Below are 22,435 nucleotides of genomic sequence, written 5' to 3'. Positions count from 1 at the left end.
GTAAAAATTAACTTGCATCCCAGCATCATAACAAGACTCAGCAAATTAGTTGAACCTTAGAGGACAACATATTTTAGTTTAGTTCTGTTCAATTAACAAAACTTTAAGGCATATTCAGAAGATTGGGGTCAGTAAGATTTTTTTGAAAGTCAAACTTTGATTCAGCAAGGACACATTCAATTGATAAAAACTGATTGAAAAGCTGTTGCAAAAGAAGCAGCACAACTTTTTTTAACATTGATAATAATAATAAGGAAATCTTTCTTGAGAACCAAATCAGCCTATTAGATTGATTTCTGAAGGATCATGTGACACTGAAGACTGAAGCTTTGACAATAAATACAAATAAATAAAAATATATTCAAATAGAATAGAAAAAGAGTTATTTTAAATCGTAATAGAATTTCACATTCACAATATATTACTGTTTTTACTCAAATTAATGCAGCCTTGGTGAACATGAGAGACTTCTTTAAAAAAAAAAAAAATCTTACTGACCCCAAATTTTTTAAATGTTAGTGTAGTACATATTACTATCTGGGACTTGAACTCTGGTTGCTCAAAGTGCAACCATGCTACATGTCGGAATTCTACCCATAAGGCCATCGCCTCCTACACATTTAAATTTATATTAATCTGAAGCCGTTTAGCTTGGATATTTGCAAAGTAACATCTTATAGATTTGATCTCATCTAGCTCTTTTTATCTCATAATTTAGCATATATTTATATATTATTACTCATTATACATTTGACTACTCAATGCTGCATTTGACCAATCGGAATCAGAGAATCAGAGCAGAGAGCCACGTAATAAATGAATAAGGAAATGTTTTATGTTTTAAATGACTCCTTTACTTGCTCTCTCCTCTGTTCTTCCTTGCTCATTCTTTTTACTTCTTTTTCTGCTTCTCCATCAGGCATTTGTTGAGAATAATCCTGCCATCCGGTGGTGCCCGCGGGCTGGCTGTGATAGAGCAGTGCGATTGGCCGGGCAGGGACCAGGTGGCAGCACCTCTGACCCGCTCAGTTTTCCTCGCCTCCAGGCCCCTGCGGTGGACTGTGGAAAAGGCCATCTCTTCTGCTGGTCAGTGCCAGTCACTGATATAAATCTCTTAAGCCATAGTTCCAGAAGAGAGAATTTATGATTCTGAACAACTCCAGTTCACTAGAACATGATTTGAAGGATTCATATTCAAGAATGCGTGTTTGTATTGTGGCGGAAGGAGCAAACAACAGACACAGTGGGAGTGGTGTCAGGCCTCGGAGAGGTATTTATTCAAGTAAATAAACATAAAATGTCCAAAAATGGGGGAAATAAAGTGTTAAAACAAAAGGGGATCTGGTGTCCTTGGGGTAATGAAGAGATGGGATGGGTCCAGGTAAGGCGGTGGTGTCTGGCGGTCACACGCGCTTCTCTCTATTTTGTCTGAGGCGATGCACTCGGCATCGTGGCTTGTCCTCTCTAGGCCCCGACAACTGAGGGGAATAGCGGCCCGTGCCCGGTTGCATAAAGCACCTTAAGTTTTTCCCTTAAGTATGATACTTAAGGGGCGATTTCCCCTTACCTAAGAGAATAACTTAAGGGTGTTGCATATAATCTCTTAAACGGTTCTCTTAGGTAAGGGAAACATTTAAGTGTTTCACGACAGCGATCCTGGATTCACGTTATAAAAGTCTGTTGTTGCCATAGATACGCAAAACACTAACACGCCGCGTCGCGTTTAGGACAACTGTATCACACACCGGACGCGCACTTTCTCAGTTTATGGCCAGCAATATTGTTATGTTTAAGGACATTATGGAATTAAGATAATGTCTGTACGTTATGTTATGACTACTGTACTGTACAATTAAATATAATCGTTGCTATAAGTCTGCAGTCTGAACACTTTACCTCAGAGCGTCCGTTAACTGAATGAATTGAGAATATCACCTGAAAATCCGATACACACTAATTGTAGCCTACATTTATTGAATGGTAGCCGATTTATGCACGTGTAAAACATATCCCACTACTGAAAACTCCCAGTTGCAAAAAAATGCAGTGCTATAAGCAGTTGTAACACCGCAAGTAAAGAGTGGTTGTTATGTGTGACATGGTCAAGGTCGCTCTCTAGTTTGTTAGCGATATATTGCGCAAATATTGCGCGTCGATCAAATCGGTATTCTTGTAACAATTTTTCATCGCTAAGATGGTCCAAAGGGTTCTCCCTATCCTTAAAAATTCTTCTTGGCACATAATGATCTTCAGCTGGTTCCATAAATTCAGCCATGTTGTCTTATTTTTGTCCGCGTTACTCTTAAGGTTACGATTTCCAAACCTTAAATTATACTTAGGGAAATGACCGTTAAGGGGTTTTATGCAACACTTAACGCTTTTTAAGGGATTATTTAAGTGAAAAAACAGCATTTAAGGGAAATTCTAAGTGTTTATGACGTTTCACTTAAAGAAACCCTTAAGTAACACTCAAGGGTTTTTTTCTGCAACACCCTTAGGTTTAAGGGAAACATAAGGGCAAACTTAATGGAAAATTACACTTAAGGTGCTTTATGCAACCGGGCACCGGCATCCTAGCCCGTCAGCGGCATCACGCATGTTTCTCCATTCCGGACCATGGGTCCGGCGACTCGCATATTGGAGGCGTGGGAATCCCTCCGTGCTCCCTTCCTGGATCCACAAGGACACCAGTGAGCATGCACAGGGAAGAGACCGGTCTCTCAAGGAGAGGCGCGCTCAGCATTTAACAACGGCGGTTCACACGCCGCCAATTCTCCTCTTCAGCGCCCCTCCTCTCCAATCACACCCACTCCAGTCGGGAACCTGGCGAAGGGCGGCAAGTTAAGGGACGGGGTGGCACTGATTACTAGGGAGAGGCAGTCGATCCGTCACAGTATGTATGTTCTGCTCGCAGTGATCTCTGCCGATGCAGCTGGCTGTGTTTCTCTTCCCCACAGCTCTGGTCCTTATGTCCCCAACACACAAACACATAGACACATACACACACCCACACAGTGGGCTCGTATCTCATCACTGCCTGTGCCAGATCTGAGCATTATATTTGAGTCAAAACACCCTCCTCCCTTTCTCATACACAAACATTTCATCTGTCTGAGTGAATATGGATTGAATCTAATATGGAAGAGCATTCCCTAGGCTGAAGCTGTCATTTAAAGGCATTTGCGGTCAACGGTCTGCCAATGTTGTTTAATAGCAGTGGTTCTCAACTTGTGGGTCACAGTTCTGTTCTGAGTGGGTCGTGGATGGCAGGAAAAAACAGTTCTAAATGTTAAACTAGAACAGTCTCCTGAAATTGTAGGGTACTCCCCAGTTAAAGATCAAAAAATGTTACGTTACACCATGTTAATATGTTAGCAATAGCATAGATTAATCTTTTGCTCATTTTTGACACCGGTTTATCCATAAAAAGCCATGCATCCAACAACTCAAATGCACTGAACAGAAATAAGATATTCACTAGAAATGGAATTTCCCTTATACTTGGGCCCGACATCATGCTGGTGTTTCTCTTCACAGGGAGTGCCAAGGAGAGGCCCATGAACCATGTGACTGCCAAACTTGGAAGATGTGGCTTCAGAAAGTCTCTGACATGAAACCAGAAGAATGTAAGCATGTTTTCCTGTATTCCTTTGCAGTAACCACCCAGATACATTTTCTGAAGTGCTGTTCCTACCTGTCCAAAAATGGTTTTGGACCTGCAGCATCTTTATTTCTGTCTTTTTCCATTTCAGTGGCAGGTGTAAGTGAGGCGTATGAAGATGCTGCCAACTGCCTGTGGTTACTCACCAACTCCAAATCTTGTGCCAACTGCAAATCTCCCATTCAGAAGAATGAAGGCTGTAACCACATGCAATGTGCCAAGGTTATTTGCGTGATAACAATAATAGGATTTATTTATATACCAGGTTAAGTATGGGGCGGAGACATGGAGTTTTTCAGAGGTGTAGAATGCAGGCTTGAAAAGAGAGTTGGTGTGAAATCTGGAAGTGAACAAAGGGTCAAACATGATATCAAGGAATTTTAAAAGGGATTGTCAAAGTCTTAAATCAATATGGCCCACTTAGTATTAATTCTGCTTTAAAAAAAATTATTCTCTGTGCCGCTGACCAAAATGAGTTGGGAGGGTGTGTATCAGAACAGGTGGTAAAAAAAACAAAAAAACTCATCAGCAAAGCAGTTATAAGTAAGACCATGATGGCTTGTGATTTGACAAATAGAAAGTTTATAGATTATGAAAACGAGAGGGCCAAGAACAGAACCTTGGGGGACACCTTGACTGGGGGGTTATGTTTCTCAGTAGAGATGAAATATTATCTTCCAGTAGGAAGTAAACCAGTGGGGAATTGTGCAGACATGGCTGTGAGCCAAGAAAAGTGTAAATCAAGAAGACCAAAAAAGTGGAACTTTGGATGAAAACCTGATTGGAAGGATTATTTGATTGGAAGGATTATTTGAAAGTGCTGAATGTAAGCTTTGCCGCTTATCATTATGGCCTTTCATTTTATATCATAATTGAATGTTGTTGTAAAGATTAAGATTTGTTTCTAAAAGTTCTGCCTCTGCAACAGCAGGTTGACGTTGAATCATTTTAAGAATAATAGATGAGGAAATCTTGATAAATCTCTTTGATTAAAGAACAAGAAATGCGTATATGTGCCTTAGGATGTAATGCTTTACTGTAAATTCAATCTTGATCATCCTGCAGCAAGGTTACTAAACAGAGACTTTGCAAATACTAGCACTCCAAAAATAAAAAGTGAGAGAGATAGTCTCCTAGCAACACACATAATCCCTGCTGTCAGAATCCCACAACTTCTAGTGTGCCTCCTGCTAGACTGATAAATGCATTTGCTAGTGACATAATGAAAGTTGACTAATGGTTTGTTTTAGCATAGGTGTTATTAATAAAGAATGTTTGTGTGTCTGTACAGTGCAAGTATGATTTCTGCTGGATCTGTCTGGAAGAATGGAAAAAACACAGTTCCTCTACAGGAGGATACTACCGTTGCACACGCTATGAGGTCATTCAGCAGGTGGAGGAGCAGTCTAAAGAGATGACTGTTGAGGTACACATTATTTACTCATGGTCCTCATGCCTTTTAAATTAGTTCTATACATTTAAAGCACCACACAGATGTAAAGGGCATTTATAGATTGTTTAAACATTATTAGATTAATAATAGAGCTTTTAATACTGAATAAAGAAAAGATCTCGCTAATGAGTATGCCTGCACTTTTACACACTCTTAAATATTATTATTGTTATATTATTATTTGCAGGCAGAGAAGAAACACACCAACTTCCAGGAGCTGGATCGCTTCATGCACTATTACACACGCTTTAAGAACCACGAGCACAGCTACCAGGTAAAAGTCTACAAAGATCAGCCTGATTTTATGTACAATCTTTGACTAAACAACTATGTCTGGTTCACAATGCAGCTTAGTCTGGCCAAGTACTGGAACTTGACTGGAATAGACCGTCTGACCGTTTTTGTTTTTACATGCTGTTTATCAGAAAAAAGATTATACCTTAATAGTAGACTGGTGTGAAACTGCTAGTTTTAATCATGACTTTTTCTTGGTGACTGGTTAAAGACCCCGTGTGTCCTTACTCTCAGATATTTCATAAAGACAGCCTATCAGCTTAGAGCTTGCCAGATCATGAAAGTTATTTTCCAGTTTTGTAGAATATGCAGTCAGTGAGCAGAGTTCTGTGGACTGACATTAGATGGTCTTTATTTTAAAATAGTGTATCTGTATTAATCTGTATTACCCTGTCCTACAGCTTGAAGAACGCCTGCTTAAGACGGCCAAAGACAAGATGGAACAACTGAGCAAAGTTCTGAGTGGAAGTAAGATACAAAACCACACTTGTATAATTTTAATAAATTATTTCCAAGCCGTGTTATGCATGGTCAACCTTGTGTCCTTTCCCTTTGTTATAATTTACAGACTGGAAGTACAGTGTAGAGAGTAAACTTCAACATTTAGCAGCAGTTGAAGTTTAATACTTGTAGAAATTATATTTTAACTCCTGTTTCGCATTACTGTGTTGTTGCAGGTGAAGGAGGCCCTCCAGACACTACTTTCATTGAAGATGCAGTGCACGAACTACTTAAAACTCGTCGTATTCTCAAGTGCTCTTACCCTTATGGGTTCTTTCTGGAGCCCAAAAGCACAAAGAAGGAAATATTTGAACTTATGCAGGTTAATAACACAGATGCTAGTTTTGGAATATTCTTAACGTGTGATTTCTGAGTTAGTGACAACGCAGCACTCTTATTTTTCTTGTTAGACTGACTTGGAAATGGTGACTGAAGATCTTGCACAGAAAGTCAACCGGCCTTACCTCCGCACGCCTCGGCATAAGATAATCCGCGCTGCCTGCCTGGTGCAGCAAAAGAGGCAGGAGTTTCTGGCATCTGTGGCAAGAGGTGTGGCCCCCAATGATTCACCCGAAGCCCCTCGACGCAGGTAAGAGCCTCTTCCCCAATGATATACTTCTTCAAATAGTTTAAATAAAAACTGCATTTGTAACCAAGAATGGCAAGATTTTAGAAAGGCTGCATTGCCTGCAATGGCTAAATAGCTTTTTGGCTGTTGGTTAACATCTGGTTAACATCCTGTGGGTGCAACACAAATCTATGCGTGTGGCCTAGGTGATGTCAGATGAAGTTGTTTCAAGAAAGTTATTACTTGTCCAGGTCTATTAATTTGTTTTATATATTTATATATGTGTATGTTTTTTTGTTTTTTTTGTAAAAAAAAAAGTTTTTTCGAAATGTGGCTTCTTTTTGAAATGTAATGTGTTTAATTTCTGAATAAACATTATATTTTTATATATATATATATATATATATATATATATATTTATATAAAAAATATATATGTTTTTTGTTAAAGCATTTTATTTTCTCATTGTGGGATAAAAAGTTGTGAAGCAGTTTTGTTAATATATTATATGCATCTAAAAATCTTTTGTCCACCAAATTAATGCCATATGATGCAATCAGCATAGAGGACAAAAACAAAATGGGAACCTTTGAAACTGTATTTAATAAAAAAAATAATGAAGATGTGTATTTGCTGGTCATGCCACATTTGTAGTCTTAAAAAAACTATATGAAACCAACAAAAATACAGGGTACATTTCTAAGAACTTACCGTGTGTTTTAAACTAGATTTTTAAAAGACATGGCAAACTCATTTCTATGAAATAAAATTTGATGAAGTATTGTTTTTCAGCACTAGCATTGTATTTCCCAAGAGCTGCAGAAACAGAACAGAACTACACCTGCAGCCTAAAAATGTATAGGATCACATGGAACTTCATTCTTTTTTTGTTTGCGTCCACAGTTTTGCTGGTGGAACATGGGACTGGGAGTACTTGGGTTTCGCCTCTCCCGAGGTAACTGTTTTGTTTTGCTTGTTTTGAGACTTTGGCCATAGTTTGTTTAGGAGTGTCTTTGTTAAATGTATATTTGTGGCCAACTTAGTTTGTGAAGGGTGCCTGAGGTTTTGCCAGTGCATACCAGCCTATAGAACAAGATGTAGTCTTGTTGCAGCAGTTGTGAATGTGTAAGTGCATACCAGCCTATAGAACAAGATGTAGTCTTGTTGCAGCAGTTGTGAATGTGTAAGACCTGTAATGTGCAGTTAAACAGTGTACCGCTATTTTGTTCTAATCTAAAGATCCAGAGGAATCATGCCTTTCTCGGGGGAATTGATCCGAGAGAGCACTGTCAGTATACAGGAAGCCATCCGCAGGTATTAAAGAATCCTCATTAGACCCCATCTCTGGAACGGCTGAACGAACCGTGGAATGGCACCTGTCATGTACACCCCATCACTTGTGTCATTGTCAACTTTTAGTTGGTTGCATGTTTTCTTTTTTCTGTTCATACTCTATTGCCGCTGTTTATATATTTCAGACGATTGCTGTGCACTCCAGATTAAGAATTCCGATGCTGTTTTAACATCATCTGGAAACCGAGATCTTTTTCTTTTCTGGTCATATTTCCCGACATGGTCTTCTAAAAGATGCCTTTGGTCTTGTAACTTCAAAAGGCAGATTTCTGCTTTTTGCTTTGACTATGCCATGAAAGGTCATGAGAAATGGGTTTTTGCAGACATTCCAAGGTGAACCAGGTCACCACTTCAGTCTGTATTGCTGGTTGCTGCTCTTCTTTTGAAATCATGTATGCAGGCTTGCAGTTTCATTTTGCTCTGGATTTATGGCTTGTAGAAAGAGGAATAATAGTGATGCACTTTATTCAACTTTTTATTATTGATGCTTGAGCATTACCTCTCAGGAATGTTTTGTCCAAATGTATGTATTATTTAATTTTTTTGAGTTTGCTACCGTTGTTGCATGCTTATTGCATTCAGCTTCAGTTTGGTTTAGATTTGTCAACCTATGGTGAAAATAAAGTTTTAAGAAGAACAGTATAGATCAGTTATGATCTGTGAACATATATTTACTCGAAATGCCATATCTTGTTGGTTTTGTAGTAATTTTCATTACAGACTGTCAGACTGTTTGAATATGTACGTGATTTGAGGAGCTTAAAGGATTAGTTATCCAAAAAATTAAAATCCTGGCATCATGTACTCTCCCTCATGCCATTCCAAACTTGTTTGTCTCATTAATTTCACCAAATACACAAGGAAAAACCTTTAGTAATGCTGGTCACCCTTTTCATTTCAAATGATAGCTCTGTGTAATTTTTGCACATTATTAAAAATGGTCTTCACAGGTCTTGAACAACATGGTTAGTACTAATAACAGGATTTAAATTTTTGGTTGAACCATTCCTTTAAAAGGCTTTTTTGACTTTCCTCATAAAGTCTATCTGTTATTGTGAAATGATAAAGCCAATAGCCCTGAACGTTTATGTCACACAACAGAATTCCTGTAGAGAGGTGTAGGGTTCTTCTGAAAGTCTGACTTGTGTCCACAGGGTCCAGTGGGAATGCTGGTACACCTCATGAAGCAGCTTTGAAATGGGGTTGTGTGCGGTTTTGTGTTATAGGAGTATGCCGAATTCCAGTACAGACGCAGACACAGGCAACGCAGGAGAGGAGACATGGCCAGCCTCCGCAGCAACACACCCGACCCTGATGACCCAGGCCACGGCACTTTAGGTACGTTTTGTGAACGTGTTCTCGTTTTGGAGCCCATATTTGGTCCCACATGTGTGCATTTGGTGCTCCATAGTTCAAGCAGCTGCAAGTACAGTTCCATGATTGTTTTGCTGTTCTTTCCACACTAAGCTCAGCAAAAAAAGCACTGTAAATCTATTTGTCACTTTCTTTTGCAATATTGGCTTTTATGAAGCAGCATAAATTCATGTAATGAATCTGTCAGGCCTGATGTTCTGCATATGATGACACTAACAGCACTTTCTATACATTAAATCTGACTGAATCCAAATTGTTTAAGCAGTTTATAGCCAAAGTTTGTGTTCCATTCTGTGTTGATTACATGAGGTGGATTACATCCAAATGATCATTAGAGGGTCTGTAATCCCTTGTGAAAAACAAGTACACTTTTTTTTTTAAAGTGTACTTAAATGGGTTGAAATGAAAGTGATGAATATGTACTTTATTAAAATTATAACATCTGCAAGTAGAGTTTTGTGCAGGTTTCTACAAGTGCACATTCAATACAATGAAGCACACTTTTTTGTTGCAAGGAATAGTTCACATAAAGTGTGTTTACATGCACTTTAAAAGGTTGATTGATTTCATTGGAAATTTGGATTAACTGACCTAGATAATGTAGCTCAGCTTCGTCCATGATGTATTCACCATAACCGGACTGGCCTCAATTGGCCTCAGTCCTGTGCACTTGTGCCGAAAGACAGCGGTGGTGCATTCATTGAGTGTGTTTAATATTTAAAATATTTGATTACGTCAATTAGTGTTATCACTGTACCAAAATTACAGTAGCCGGTACCAATACCAGTAAAAATTTCACGGTTCTTGGTAGTTGGTACCAATTTTGGTACCAGAGCAAAAATTATTGGAACTATTTTACTATTTGAACTATTTGAAAATAAAAATATGAATTTAAATGGGTTTATTATTTATGATGATAATAATTATAAGTAAATAATAAATGTAAACAGCATTTAGCCTTCAAATGCTTAGTAAATAATGCTTATAAAAGGATCAATTGAAAAATTTGTAATGGAATGAAGGACAAGGAAACATACACATTACATATTACAGGTCTATTACACTCATACTATTTAATCCACATCTATTTTGACATACTATCTGATTGTTTTGTCCCGTCTGTTGTTTTGTCCCGTCTGTAACAAATATCTCTGTGACTGGCTACAATGATAAACGCTTCAAAAACATGTTGTAAATGGAAACCTTTGACACTCTTCACAGTGCTTAGACAGACACACGTGAGCGTTTGAAAGCAGCCGCCTATCAGTGGGTACCAAATGTACTCAGTAACACCGGTACTGCAGAAATGCTGGTATCGTCACGTTTTTAAAAATTTCAGTACCGACTTGGTAAAAAAGTACCTGTACTTTTGACAACCCTAACGTCAATTATTTGTTCTGTATTTCTGAATAGACAGATGAAGACTTGAGCTCCACTGCACAAAATCCCACTGTAGATTATAACCCTATACTCAATATGTGGTATCTCAGAAATCACTGTGGTAGCAAATCCCACCATCCCAGTATTTTTCCACCATCCCCCTTGATATCAATGATTTCGTAGTGAGATGGTGACCTCAGGGTTATTCCTTAGTATGCAAAAATAGGAAAAAGTGGAACTGCTCTAGCAAACTAACAAAACAAATGATTTTCCATTTGTCTTGTCTTACAGACACACAAGAAATTGGTGGTGGTCACAGACAGGGTCTACCCATGGTGAGTCGAGACCCTTTTGACAGAGGTTCTGTGGTAGAATGTCACAGGTGTTTATCCTCAGCTGACAGTAACGTCTGATCTTTTACCCTACAGCCTCACAGTTCCCTGGATGAGGATGATCCAAATATCCTGTTGGCCATCCAGCTGTCCCTGCAGGAGTCTGGGATAACTGCTGCCGTTGATGCTCAAGAGATCCTCGCTAACGAAGCATCTCTGGGGGCCATCGGAACATCCCTGCCCACGCGGCTGGATCCGGTGCTGTGCGGGATAGACGTGCCCCGTGCTGCCCTGAGCAGCTCTGAGCTGCTAGAGGTGGGTGACAGCCTAAAGAAGCTGGGTAATATCAGTGGCCAGAATGTCCCTCTGCGTTTCGACAATCTCAACAATCCTTCCCGTGAGCCTGCAGAGGGCCCCTTCCAAGCTCCTTCGGGACGTATGGAAACCTCTGATTTCGGTTCAGACAACGCCAACCTTCTAGGCAACATCATGGCTTGGTTTCACGACATGAATCCGCAGAATATCAGTTTGGTTCCTTCAGCCGGTGCAGCTCACCAGGAATTCAGTGCTCAGTCGGCGAGGATGATGTCAGAGCAGACCGAGTGCGCCATTCCAGAGTGGACAACAGAGGGCGATAGAGAGGCGGAGTTTGACTCCGGTATCGGCGCGGGAGAGCGTGAGCCTGTCAGGCCGACACAGCTGGACCTAGTAGGTCTTGATATGTGTCCGGTACCTCTTTCGTCCATCGAGTTGGGCGATACTCCGAGCGGTTTGAACCCGTGTCACTCCGATACCCCAAAATGTGACTCAGACCCTGACCAGCCTAGCAGTAGCTCCTCTGAATGGGAGGGTCAAGTACACCTTGTATGAAATATTGACTTCACCCACTAGTTAAACCACTTTTTTGACGAAGTAGCTGCCGGATTCTCAACCTGAGGAACAAGATCAATCCTGACGAGAAGCTTTGTATTGTCAGATATATAGAAATTGAAACTGAGATATGTAAAGAGGTTGTTTTTGAGTACTCATTCAGTACTCGTGTGTTTCAGGCCTTTGTGCTTGTGAGGCACGTGTTCTTTGCTCCCTAAAAACTCTTTCCAATCCTGGAGTGTTAAACACTTTTAAAAGAGTCAGCAACTGAACTAGAAAGAGATATGAAGACGAGATAGGAAGTGAGGTAGCCAGAAAAATCTACTGTATAGAACAGGACAGTATTGGGTGCGAGTTCCTGTTCTTTTGATTAAAAAGGATGTAAAAGATACTGTAGGTGCCAAAAACACTGGCTTGCACACACCGAGTGGAGGGTGTGCTTATCGTGCCTGCTGCTGAGGGCCTAGTCGCCTTATTGAGTACACTATCCTTCCTCTAAACTAGACCTGTAGTATCAGAGAAGTACACATCAGCATCAGGCTCACAAGAGCTGTGAGGCTGATAATAACAGAAACTAAATGAACAGTAATTGTAGTTGCGGACAACATTTCTTTTTCTATCAAACGTAATCACTGTAATCCGTCATTGGTTAATTTGAACGGAAAGTACCGGCGAGATTCGACTCGGTTCAGGAGCGCCGCACCAGCTCTGGAAAACGTTTTCTCTCTGCAACTTATCACAGTGCCTTTTCTGTGAAACTTCTCTTTATTTATAGCCTCTCTCTTGTGCTCAGAGCCCGAGTGTGGGAAGTTCCAATACACATTGTACTTGTACTTTCAGGTGGCGATTAAGCAAACTGAGCTCAATGTTTTTTAAAAGACATTTTTTATATATGTTCGGTTCCTTTCGCATGCCTCTGGCCCCTTCCCCCAGGGTGTTTTTAAAACAATTATTTAAAAAAACAAAACAACGTAAAAAAAAAAAATAATAATAATAATTTGCGGATTATATCCATCTATACTATACATTGTGTGTTAAGATGTGATATCCACATGGAAACAATGTGTAAAAATCTAATTCTCAGATAAAAAGAAAATCCATAGATGTGGTCCAGGTGCATCTCTGATAGAAAATTATGAATATGTGTATTTTACTTTGGTTTTTTCAAGACGTACCGCTTTTTGAAACCATGTTTTCTCCTCAGAATATCTAAGGTCTCATCTATGGATCATTTGGTAGAGGCTGAGACGTCTCAATGTGGTGTCCAGAAGCTGTTTTAGCTGCAGATTTACAGTACATTTCTACACATGGTGGAGCTTACCCACAGTTACCTTTTTTTTTTTTACGATTAATTTAACTGTGCTGTTTCTCGATAATAAATTATGGAAATTAAATTTCTATTTATTTGAAATTGAATGTCCTTAAAAATGAATGAAGATAAAGATAAAGTGGAATGAAAAAAAAAAAGCAAAAACAAATGAGCGCCAATATATATATTTTTGTTGTGTATATCAAAATGTAATAACACGGTGCCACTTTTCAATATCTGCTTATTACTTAAAATGTGACTGCTGAAATGATTGTTTAAAGCCATTCAGATAAATTAACAGAATGTTTTTGATTTGCTTTTATTTTCTTGCGAACACCTGGCCAACTTATCATCAGACGAAACTATCATTTCAGCTAAATCAGAGCAGCACTGAGTTTTAAGCACTTCAAAAAAATTGCACAAAATTAGTTCACTTTTCAGCCTTGGAATAACCCATTTTAGCTCATAGGTTTGTCATTATAGTGGCGGTTTTAGCTGTGGGTTTGATCGAGCAGACGCCTGATGCTTTGCTGTGGGCTTGATGTCATATGTATGTTAAAAATGACCTTATGTCCTAATGCAGTATTGCATAGCATAAAACTTTACAAAAGTGAAAATGAAGGCAAATCTGTTTGCGAAGTGTTTTTTGGAATCATTCCAATAGTTTGGAGGAGTGCACACATGATTTTTTCCCCTGTATGTACAGTATGTATGTGTGATCAGAATCAGTTAAGCTCACTAAATCGCAGTATTTCTTCGGACTAATGTATATCGCCAAAGGTGGAGGTGGAGCTGATGTCTGTTCAAAAGAAGCATATGGTAGATTTTGAACATCTGTCCAAACATGACAAAAAAAGTGAATGACAAAAGTTGTCCTGTATGTGACAGTATGCTGTGCATTAAGTAATTATAATAAAAATAGATCATGTTTTCTTGACAAAAGTGTCAAGGCTATTGTTTGGGGGAGGGGGGTGGCTTTTGTTTTTGGGGTGAGTAAAGCACATTTTGTAACCCATTACAGATTTTATATTGTTAAACATCTAATCCTTGAAATGGTATTTGCACTTTCATAATCTCTACTTGATACATTCCCAATTTATATGGAAAATACAAATGTGTGATGTTTGGCCAATGAATTGGACCGATTTGAGTGTGAATCTGAATAAAGTTGCTAAGAAAATTTCATTTGTAAAAGTGGTAGTATTCTTTGAACATAACGTACAATGAAAGCCCAGGTGCAAAATCAACATGCGGAGAGAAAAAAAACTATTATTATTTATTTGTAACCTCAGACTTGCCTTCAGATTAATTTATTTGTATCTAATACTATTAGCTTAATAATATTTGTGATGTATATTTTTATCATTTAATTTGTATCATATAATTATAATAATAATAATAATAATAATAATAAATATCAGAGTTAAATTATAAAAAAGTATAGTATATATAAATCCAGTACACATAAATCCACAGCTAGGAAATCCATAGCATTAAGCATGGAGGCAGAACCAGACGTGAAGCGGAGTGCATTTAAATCCTTTAAATCACAGCTAGCCGTGGATTATCCCGCTTATACCATGGTTATGTGCCAGCACTGACAACTTCAAGCTGGTTTTGATGTTTACAGTGCCATATTTGACTGGAAGGGTTAAAATGATGGTTATTTTCGTTGGTTACGGTGCGTGCGATTTAGCATTCTGCCCGCTTTGAATCAGACACAGAGATAAAGTAGTGCGTAAGATTACATTTATTTGAATTAATAAATGAATTATAGCATTTATTAAATTCATTATGGAAAGAGAGAGAGCGAGAGATGCGTATAACCTGCGCCTGTTCAGGGTCTCTCTCTATTAACAACAAAGCTATGAGTTTATTTAGCCTACTTCAAAACCAGCGGTTACTTGTATGAGAAATATAATGTAGCGATTTAGCAGCAAAGCTATTTTAATAAAAGTCGCTGGGCAGCGTTAAGTTTCTGGGCTCTGAGTGACGTGTGTGAAGTGGAGCCGCGATATCAAGGACCCGCTCACACTCTCGCAGAAACTGTTACAGTTTACTACAGAACAACTCATTATGTTGGTGTGAAATGAACAGTTATGGAAATGTAGAAATTAAAGTTGAAGCTCCAATCTCCTCCTGAAAATCCCCCAAAAAGTCTGTTGGTGCCTCAGTGACTACTTCGTTTAGAGAAGCTGTCAATCATGATGTCACATTCCCGTTTTTATAGCATCAAATAACTGTTATATGTTATAACTGTGTATAACTAAGACCCAACTTGTTTAAAAAAACGAACACTTAAACTTACATCAGCGTTATAAAAACTACCTAAAATGACAGGAAACATCTTTGAAAATTATTTGAAGTGTAATTTGATTGTTTAGTTTCCACTGCGTCCATTAGACTACATGGAGAGGGCGGGGTTTATGACCTATACCGGGACCATCCACTGGGGGACAATCGAGACACTTTGGCTTCACTTTTCAGGGCTTGTGCGGTACGCTTGGTTTCCACCACGGCGCCGCCATTTGGTTTCACAAGCGATAGCGGTGTGACCAAAGCAGTGGCAAAAGTTTGAGCAAAGCATGCAAACTGTTCTGTCGTTGGCTGCACAGACGAGAACACTATTTGACCCAAAAATACAGCTGTCTTATAAAGACCTCAGGGAACTGTCAACTTGAGTAAAAGTTAAACATGACGGTACATGCAAGTCGATGAGATGAATCAATGTAACAACAGAGACTACATAAATGAATCCACTAACCATTCAGAAACTTCCAGGTGCGTCTAAAAGTTGCAACATCTTCCTGAGCCTCTCCGTAAGGCAGCACTCCCGCTACTGGTTATTTCTGAGATTGGATGAGAACTGAAATTTGAAAGTTGAACATTTTGTAGATGAAAGAATATTTTGAACTGAAATTTCAGAAACATTCTGGGAACACCATAGATTTATATTACATCTTGTAAAAAGAGGCACCACCTTTAAATACAAATTATATTATAGAATTTATATAATTAATTTGAATAATAATAATAATAATGTGCTTAATAAAAAATATTTTAAGGCAAGGCTGAGGTTACAAATAAGATTCTTACTTAAAATGAAATCTATGAGGTTATTTTGTGAGCATTTGCCCTCTAGTGGGAATAAATTGGAATGACGCTTTCAGGCAACACAAATTTCAATGCCTGCTTTCTTGAACTGTAACTTCCCATGAAGTACATCTAGTAGACCACAGCACTTTAACATTCAGAAATGGGCACTTTAGGCACATGCATAATGATAGTTTTCAAAAAAAAAGGAGCTGGGTAATGTTGTATAAATCCATGCATAATTTATGACTTTATTGGATGGATGCCCAGGGGTCAGAAGTTGGGGGAATACCAGGAGGTCACGAGCGCAGTGCTTTACTGAGCCAAATGTCAGAATTTGCAAACTGCTGTTGAATTAGGGCCCGTTTTATGAGGGAGGATCAGAGATCTTGCGATGTGAAGGTCCTGTTTAGGACCAACAAAGATTCACTTTCGATTAGGTGATAGTAGTACTGCAGTGGCCAAAAAACGTTTTTGGATACTTAAGCTACATTTAAAAATGCATGAAAAAGTTTGCTTTATATTTTACATAAAACAATGTCAAACCAAATGGCATTCATTTTGAAGAGAGAAAACACAAGCACACTTCTCAAGGAAAGTTTGTTAGGTTTTCCACTAAAATGATCTTGGCAACAGTGATAAAATGGTTCAGAAAAGTGAATTTTGTTCTAAAATAATAAATGTCTCTACATACGACATTCAGAAGTGTGGTAGTGTGAATAATGTGAAACACTGCAAAAATGTAATGATTAAATAATTGTTAAGACTTTTTGTTGATGTTTTTTTAAGCCTATAATTTTGAATACTTAATGATAATCTAGTTTGCTTGATGAAATGTGATACATCCAAATCTACAGTATATAGGATTTTCATATTTGTATACTGTCAACTCGAATTGTAAGATCTTCCAAATGAATTCCTAATTGATTTACATTTTTACTGACGCTTTATTATAAGTTACATAGAAAAAAGTGACAATGTCAAAAAAGTGACAATATTGATACACATTGCAGCAGCTGATGAAAGAACTTTAAAGCGCTATAATAGATGATGCCCTTGCGGTCCAGTAGAGAGTAGTAAGTTCCCAGAGAACGAGGGAAGAGTTTCGACTCTTTTCTTGGAATCACTCTGGCACGAGGGCGTCTGTGTTATTGGCAAGCGTTGTTGGCACTCTCCGTCCCAGACTCATGGAAGCAATTCAAGACATCATTTAGAGGAGGAACTCAGAGGTTCCTCAAGAGGCCATTAAAACATGTCAGCAGAACATCCTGCATTAGATTCCCACAGTCAAAGCAAATTCAAGGTAAATCATATCGTTCTAAAAGGCATGTGAAATTGCTGCTAGTGTATTTCTGCATTCATGGACATGCATCCCTGATGTTTTTATGGGGCTATTTATAAAGGCCTATGTACTGTATGATTTTGTTCTCTGGTATAGCACAAAGCCCTTGGCGTGTTTGGATGTTTCACTGGCTCAGCTGGAATTGATTTCAAAGAAAGGATTTCACTTCGTTATGGAATTCTAGAAACAATAATTTTCCCATGAAAATCTCTTTGAAAGTAACTAGGCTGAATCGTTGTCATTCATGCAACACTCACCCATCTAGTTTTTCATTAAATAGGTTTACGTTTGGAATCGGTTTACTTTCTATTGTTATTTCATTTTGAGTCACCGTTACGATTCAAGAACATCTTTAAACTTCAAAGAGCCGCAGTGAACTGAGAAGTATAGGCTAGTTCTTGACCCTTACTAAGTGAATCATCTGTAATGTAGAATGAAGGTTTCTAGACAGTGAATGGACTTTCTGAATGGTCTCTGTAATATGAGAGATATGTCTGAGTGGTTGACCCCGAGACTTCCTCGTGAAGTTTAAACAGATAGCCTTGACAAGGCACCTCACTGGAGGATGTTATTGTAAGGAAAATCTGAACCTAAAACTGGCCGTGAGGCATCTTTTGGTCATTACGCAGCAGAGAAGGGCAGCCAGATAAATGAATAAAGGGTGAATAAGAATGAGAACTTGTCTTGAGAGAATTAAGCAAGAGGAAAAACCCCAATGAGTTTATCTGGTCTGTGATTACACAGCATTTTGAGATTAAGGAGTAAATATTCCATGAATACGTTTTATCATGTATCAGTACAGATCATTTTGTTTGGAGGAAGTTGCTATTTGCAAACTGGGATGTTTTGGGACGACTCTGTGTGAAGTCCCCTGAGACAGCATGTCTCGCAAAACTTTGGTGTTTCGGGACTCTTCAGAAATCAACACATTTCTGCAATTTTCAGCCATTTCTTTGGTAACTACATTTATATTATGTCAAATAAGAGATACATGTATTGTTTTTTGTGTATGAACAAATAGTACTTTATCATTTTATATAATTTTCCTTTAAATGGAAAGATGAGTTTTATTAGCTTGTGTTCAAAGCTAATCTCTAGGTCAAACCATTAGCCTTACAGAAAGGCTAGACTGCCAAAGAATTAAGCATGTGAACTGCAAACAATAAATGTTTTGTGATTCATTTTACATTCATTTACAAATAAATACAACATAAATTGTTTTGTAGAGAAGATTATTTTCATAAATTAACTTTTTTTTAAGATGGGCTTAAATGGTACAGTGCCACAAAACGCATGTAAACTAAAGCCAACACAAGCTAACCTAAATGAAAAAATTTAACATTTCTCAATGTGGGCACAATGAAAATTACAATGATACTTAGTCCACAGTATATTTAAGCTCCATGCATGTATTTGTAAACATATCTTTCATTTTTAAAGGAAAACATTGTCTTTTTTCACCATTACTCACTGTGGAACCATTTAAGCCCACCTTATGTGTTTCAATAGCCGCTTTCCGACCAAGTAGTTACAGGAACTTAGTTCTAGGAACTGTCCACTTCTAAACAGTTCTAAGAACTACTCTCCCCCAAACTCGGTTTTGCTGTTTGCGTTCGCACTGGCCAAGTGGCCATAGGAACTGGTAGGAGGGGTAAGGGAGTGACGCAAGCACGGTGACTTTTATTTTGACGGCGTGACAGACCTTTATTTTGGCGGCGCTGAGAACGCCAGAGCCAACAATGCTCGCATTCTCTGTGTTTATTATTTAGCGATCTGTCTAACAGTACTGTTTAACATGTTATTAGATAGAACTGTTATAGAAAGTAGACAGTATATGAAAAAAAGGTTATTAGCCTATGCCGTGTGGTTGATGTCCAGTGTTGCTAGCTGGGCAGATAAACATAATCATGATTGACTTGGTCCCCTCAAAGTTGCGTTGGATTTTCTCTTCAGCATAAAGGTTTAGAGACCCATCTATCACTGTTTTCCATGTTTTATAGTTAGTTTATGGAGTAAATATATAGGCTATAATCTGTGTGTTTACATTCTAGCCGTTTTAAAAATGGCGGGTGCTGGTGTTCCGCGTGCGTTCGGTCAATCAGCGTACACTAACGTCACGGGTAGTTCCTATAGTGCTGGTTTAGACCCTACTCTGAAGTAGGACCTAAATTAGTTCCTCCAAATGGAGTTCCTAGAACTAAAATCGTTCCTAGTTCCTGCGGTGCGAACACGCCGACATCTGGGTACTTTAGCCAATAGTTCTAGGAACTGTGAAAAGGTTCCTCCGGTCGGAAAGCGGCTAATGAGGAATCCCTCTAATTGCAAACTTTGATACATTTCCAGAAAGTGTTTAATGATAACATTTCTTTGTGTGCTTTTACCTTACTAACCTTTTAACCTTACCTACTACCTTAATTTACAACTATATTTAGATAGGCCTACAAATTACACACATTCATTCAAATGAGATAGAGCCCGTTTTGTCCTAAAGCCCCTTATGTATAACCGGGCATAATTCGGGAGCCAAGCAGAGTTAAGGTTTGAGATTCCGGGCATGGAGAGGTCCCAGAGGGACCCTACATTCCACACAGTCCTGAGCCCCTGGGACCGTCCGGCTCCGAGATACTGCCACTTTCTGCCTAGCTTTGACCGGGCAAAACTCTGCAACCAAGCCGACTTAAGGCTCCATACTCCAGGCATGGGGGCCAACTATAGGGGCCAACTCCCGGTGTGGGGGGCCCACTAGGAGAACCCCCGAAAACCCAGAGTATGGAGTCCCAACTCGGCTTCCTTCCCGAGATACACCCGGTCAAACTTCCAGCTTGACTCCAGCTACAACTCCAGTCAAACCGACTTAAGGCTCCAGACCACCGGCCACTAACACCTACCCATCACACCCAGGGCTCTAATCAAACATTAGCAAAATTATTTTTTTTAATACTTCCCTGTCACTGAATAAATATATTGATGTTTTACTTCTTTAAAATCAATACATTTTTTATATTTTGTGAATCAATGCTGATGTGTGCTTATTTGGAACACACGTGGGCTTAAATGGTGCCAAAGTACCAATTAAACCCATGCCAGACTTCTGACTTCATTTCTAAATTATCTTAATTTTATATTCTAAAATGTACATCAACTAATTAATACATGAGAGATAAATCTTGCATTTTAACAAATTAGTTTTCTTATAAACCATGTCAATATCTATGAAAAAAAACCTAGATTTATATTTTGGTGGGCTTAATAGGTACACTTACCCATGGCATTCATTTTAAAGAGAGAAAACAAAAGTACACTTCTCAAGGAAAGTTTGTTAGGTTTTCCACTAAAATGATCTTGACAACAGTGATAAAATGGTTAAGAAAAGCGAACTTTGTTCTAAAATAATAAATTGCACAGGAAAAAGTAGCAATACTCACTATTTCACATGAGTAGCTTAAGTGTTGAACTTGTCGCTCTTCCATGTACTTTATTAGACAGGTGAGCAAATGTACATAAAACTAATTAATGTTATAGCTTATGATGAAATGTTAGAATATGATCAGTATGTTATTCTAATGTTGATCTAGCTTATAGTCTCATACAGCCAACAAACTAACACATAGAATAACATTATAACTTTCAACACACTCAAATGCTGTTTAGTGTGATGGTGTAGACCAAGTGAAACAGCGCTGCATTACCTCACAAGTTTAATTCGTCTAATAAACTGACCTGTGTGAGTAATTCTGCACTTGCGTGTAGTTTGGTAGAATGAAATGTCCTTATTCCTTTATATCCACAGGACTCGCGTGTGGCGCTGATATCTGTCTTTCATTAGCAATCGCGCCCTGCTTTATACCACAGTCATGTTTAAAACATCAATATTTTCACTCATCCATAAACATTATTAGATCCATCAGCATGCCGACAAGTTCCATAATTCCACTTATGCGTCATCAACCTACGCCTTTGATATTGTATATTTAGCGACCCCCTAGCCGCGAATAAAATTACATATTGTAGCTTTAATGCTCTTTCACTCTTCCATTTTTCCTGTTGTCAACAGATGCAAGTGCGTGGAGTATTTCAATGACTGAATGCGCATCTGTATTCTGTATCAGTGTAGACCGCATCAGTGATATTAGGTTCTATTTGCTTTTGACGCGACGCTCACATACAGTGTAGGCAAATGTCAGCCTTTAAAGGGGTGGTTGATTATGATTTATTATGAACTTTAGTTAGTGTGTAATGTTGCTTTTTAAGGACTACAACAAACAGCTGGTTGGGCTACAATGAGCTTCACTGTTAGTGACATCACTAACCGTAAAATGTACATAAACCCCGCCCCCGGCAACGATATTTATAGATCATCATGACATAATATGCTAATCAATGATTAGAAGATAGTTAACGTCACATCAGCTACATAAATTCATCAACTAACCATTCAGAAATATCCTGTTGCATTCTACATGTTGTCACTTCTTCTTGAGTCTCTCCATCTTTGTCCGACTCTGGTATGAACATGAAAGGCTAAAAGTTTTTGGAATTTTCAGTGTGTCTGTGTGAGGTAATTCGAAGATGCTAACACACATGCTCTTGAAGCTCCGCCCGCTGTGTGGGGAGCAGATGCTCATTTGCATTTAAAGGGACACACACAAAAACGGTGCGTTTTTGCTCGCCCTCAAAAAGTGACAACTTTACCATGCTATAAAAAATATCTGTGAGGTATTTTGAGCTAAAACTTCACATACACACTGTGGGGACATCAGAGACTTATTTTACATCTTGTGAAAAGGGCATTATAGGACGTGACTGAATGCCAATATGCATTGTGCCTATGGTGCAATGATTTTTAGCGGAAGATCAGCGGAAGAAAGTTTGGAACAATATGAAGGTGAGATTTTCTTTTCTTTT

General features: G+C 38.6%; 1 protein-coding gene across 2 annotated transcripts in view; it reads left to right on the top strand.

The window, feature by feature from the left end:
* Positions 1-14,275, top strand: part of ankib1b (ankyrin repeat and IBR domain containing 1b) — a 34,868-nt gene extending 20,593 nt beyond the window's left edge. Inside the window, exons 9-21 of one of the 2 annotated variants that reach the window (XM_084088333.1) lie at positions 920-1,086; positions 3,538-3,626; positions 3,753-3,883; positions 4,953-5,087; positions 5,302-5,388; positions 5,810-5,876; positions 6,086-6,231; positions 6,320-6,498; positions 7,381-7,432; positions 7,717-7,791; positions 9,057-9,168; positions 10,876-10,919; positions 11,013-14,275. In XM_084088333.1, the coding sequence (XP_083944459.1) occupies positions 920-1,086; positions 3,538-3,626; positions 3,753-3,883; positions 4,953-5,087; positions 5,302-5,388; positions 5,810-5,876; positions 6,086-6,231; positions 6,320-6,498; positions 7,381-7,432; positions 7,717-7,791; positions 9,057-9,168; positions 10,876-10,919; positions 11,013-11,786 (2,058 nt within the window). In that variant the 3' untranslated portion in view covers positions 11,787-14,275. The remainder of the gene's footprint in view (positions 1-919; positions 1,087-3,537; positions 3,627-3,752; positions 3,884-4,952; positions 5,088-5,301; positions 5,389-5,809; positions 5,877-6,085; positions 6,232-6,319; positions 6,499-7,380; positions 7,433-7,716; positions 7,792-9,056; positions 9,169-10,875; positions 10,920-11,012) is intronic. The other variant, XM_084088334.1, reaches the window with a different exon arrangement.
* The last annotated feature ends 8,160 nt before the right edge of the window (positions 14,276-22,435 follow it).

Source organism: Abramis brama (assembly GCF_963993115.1).
Source record: "Abramis brama genome assembly, chromosome: 17".
NCBI lineage: Eukaryota > Metazoa > Chordata > Actinopteri > Cypriniformes > Leuciscidae > Abramis > Abramis brama.
Note: the sequence above shows the minus strand (reverse complement) of the source record. Positions and strands in the feature narration are given on the sequence as shown.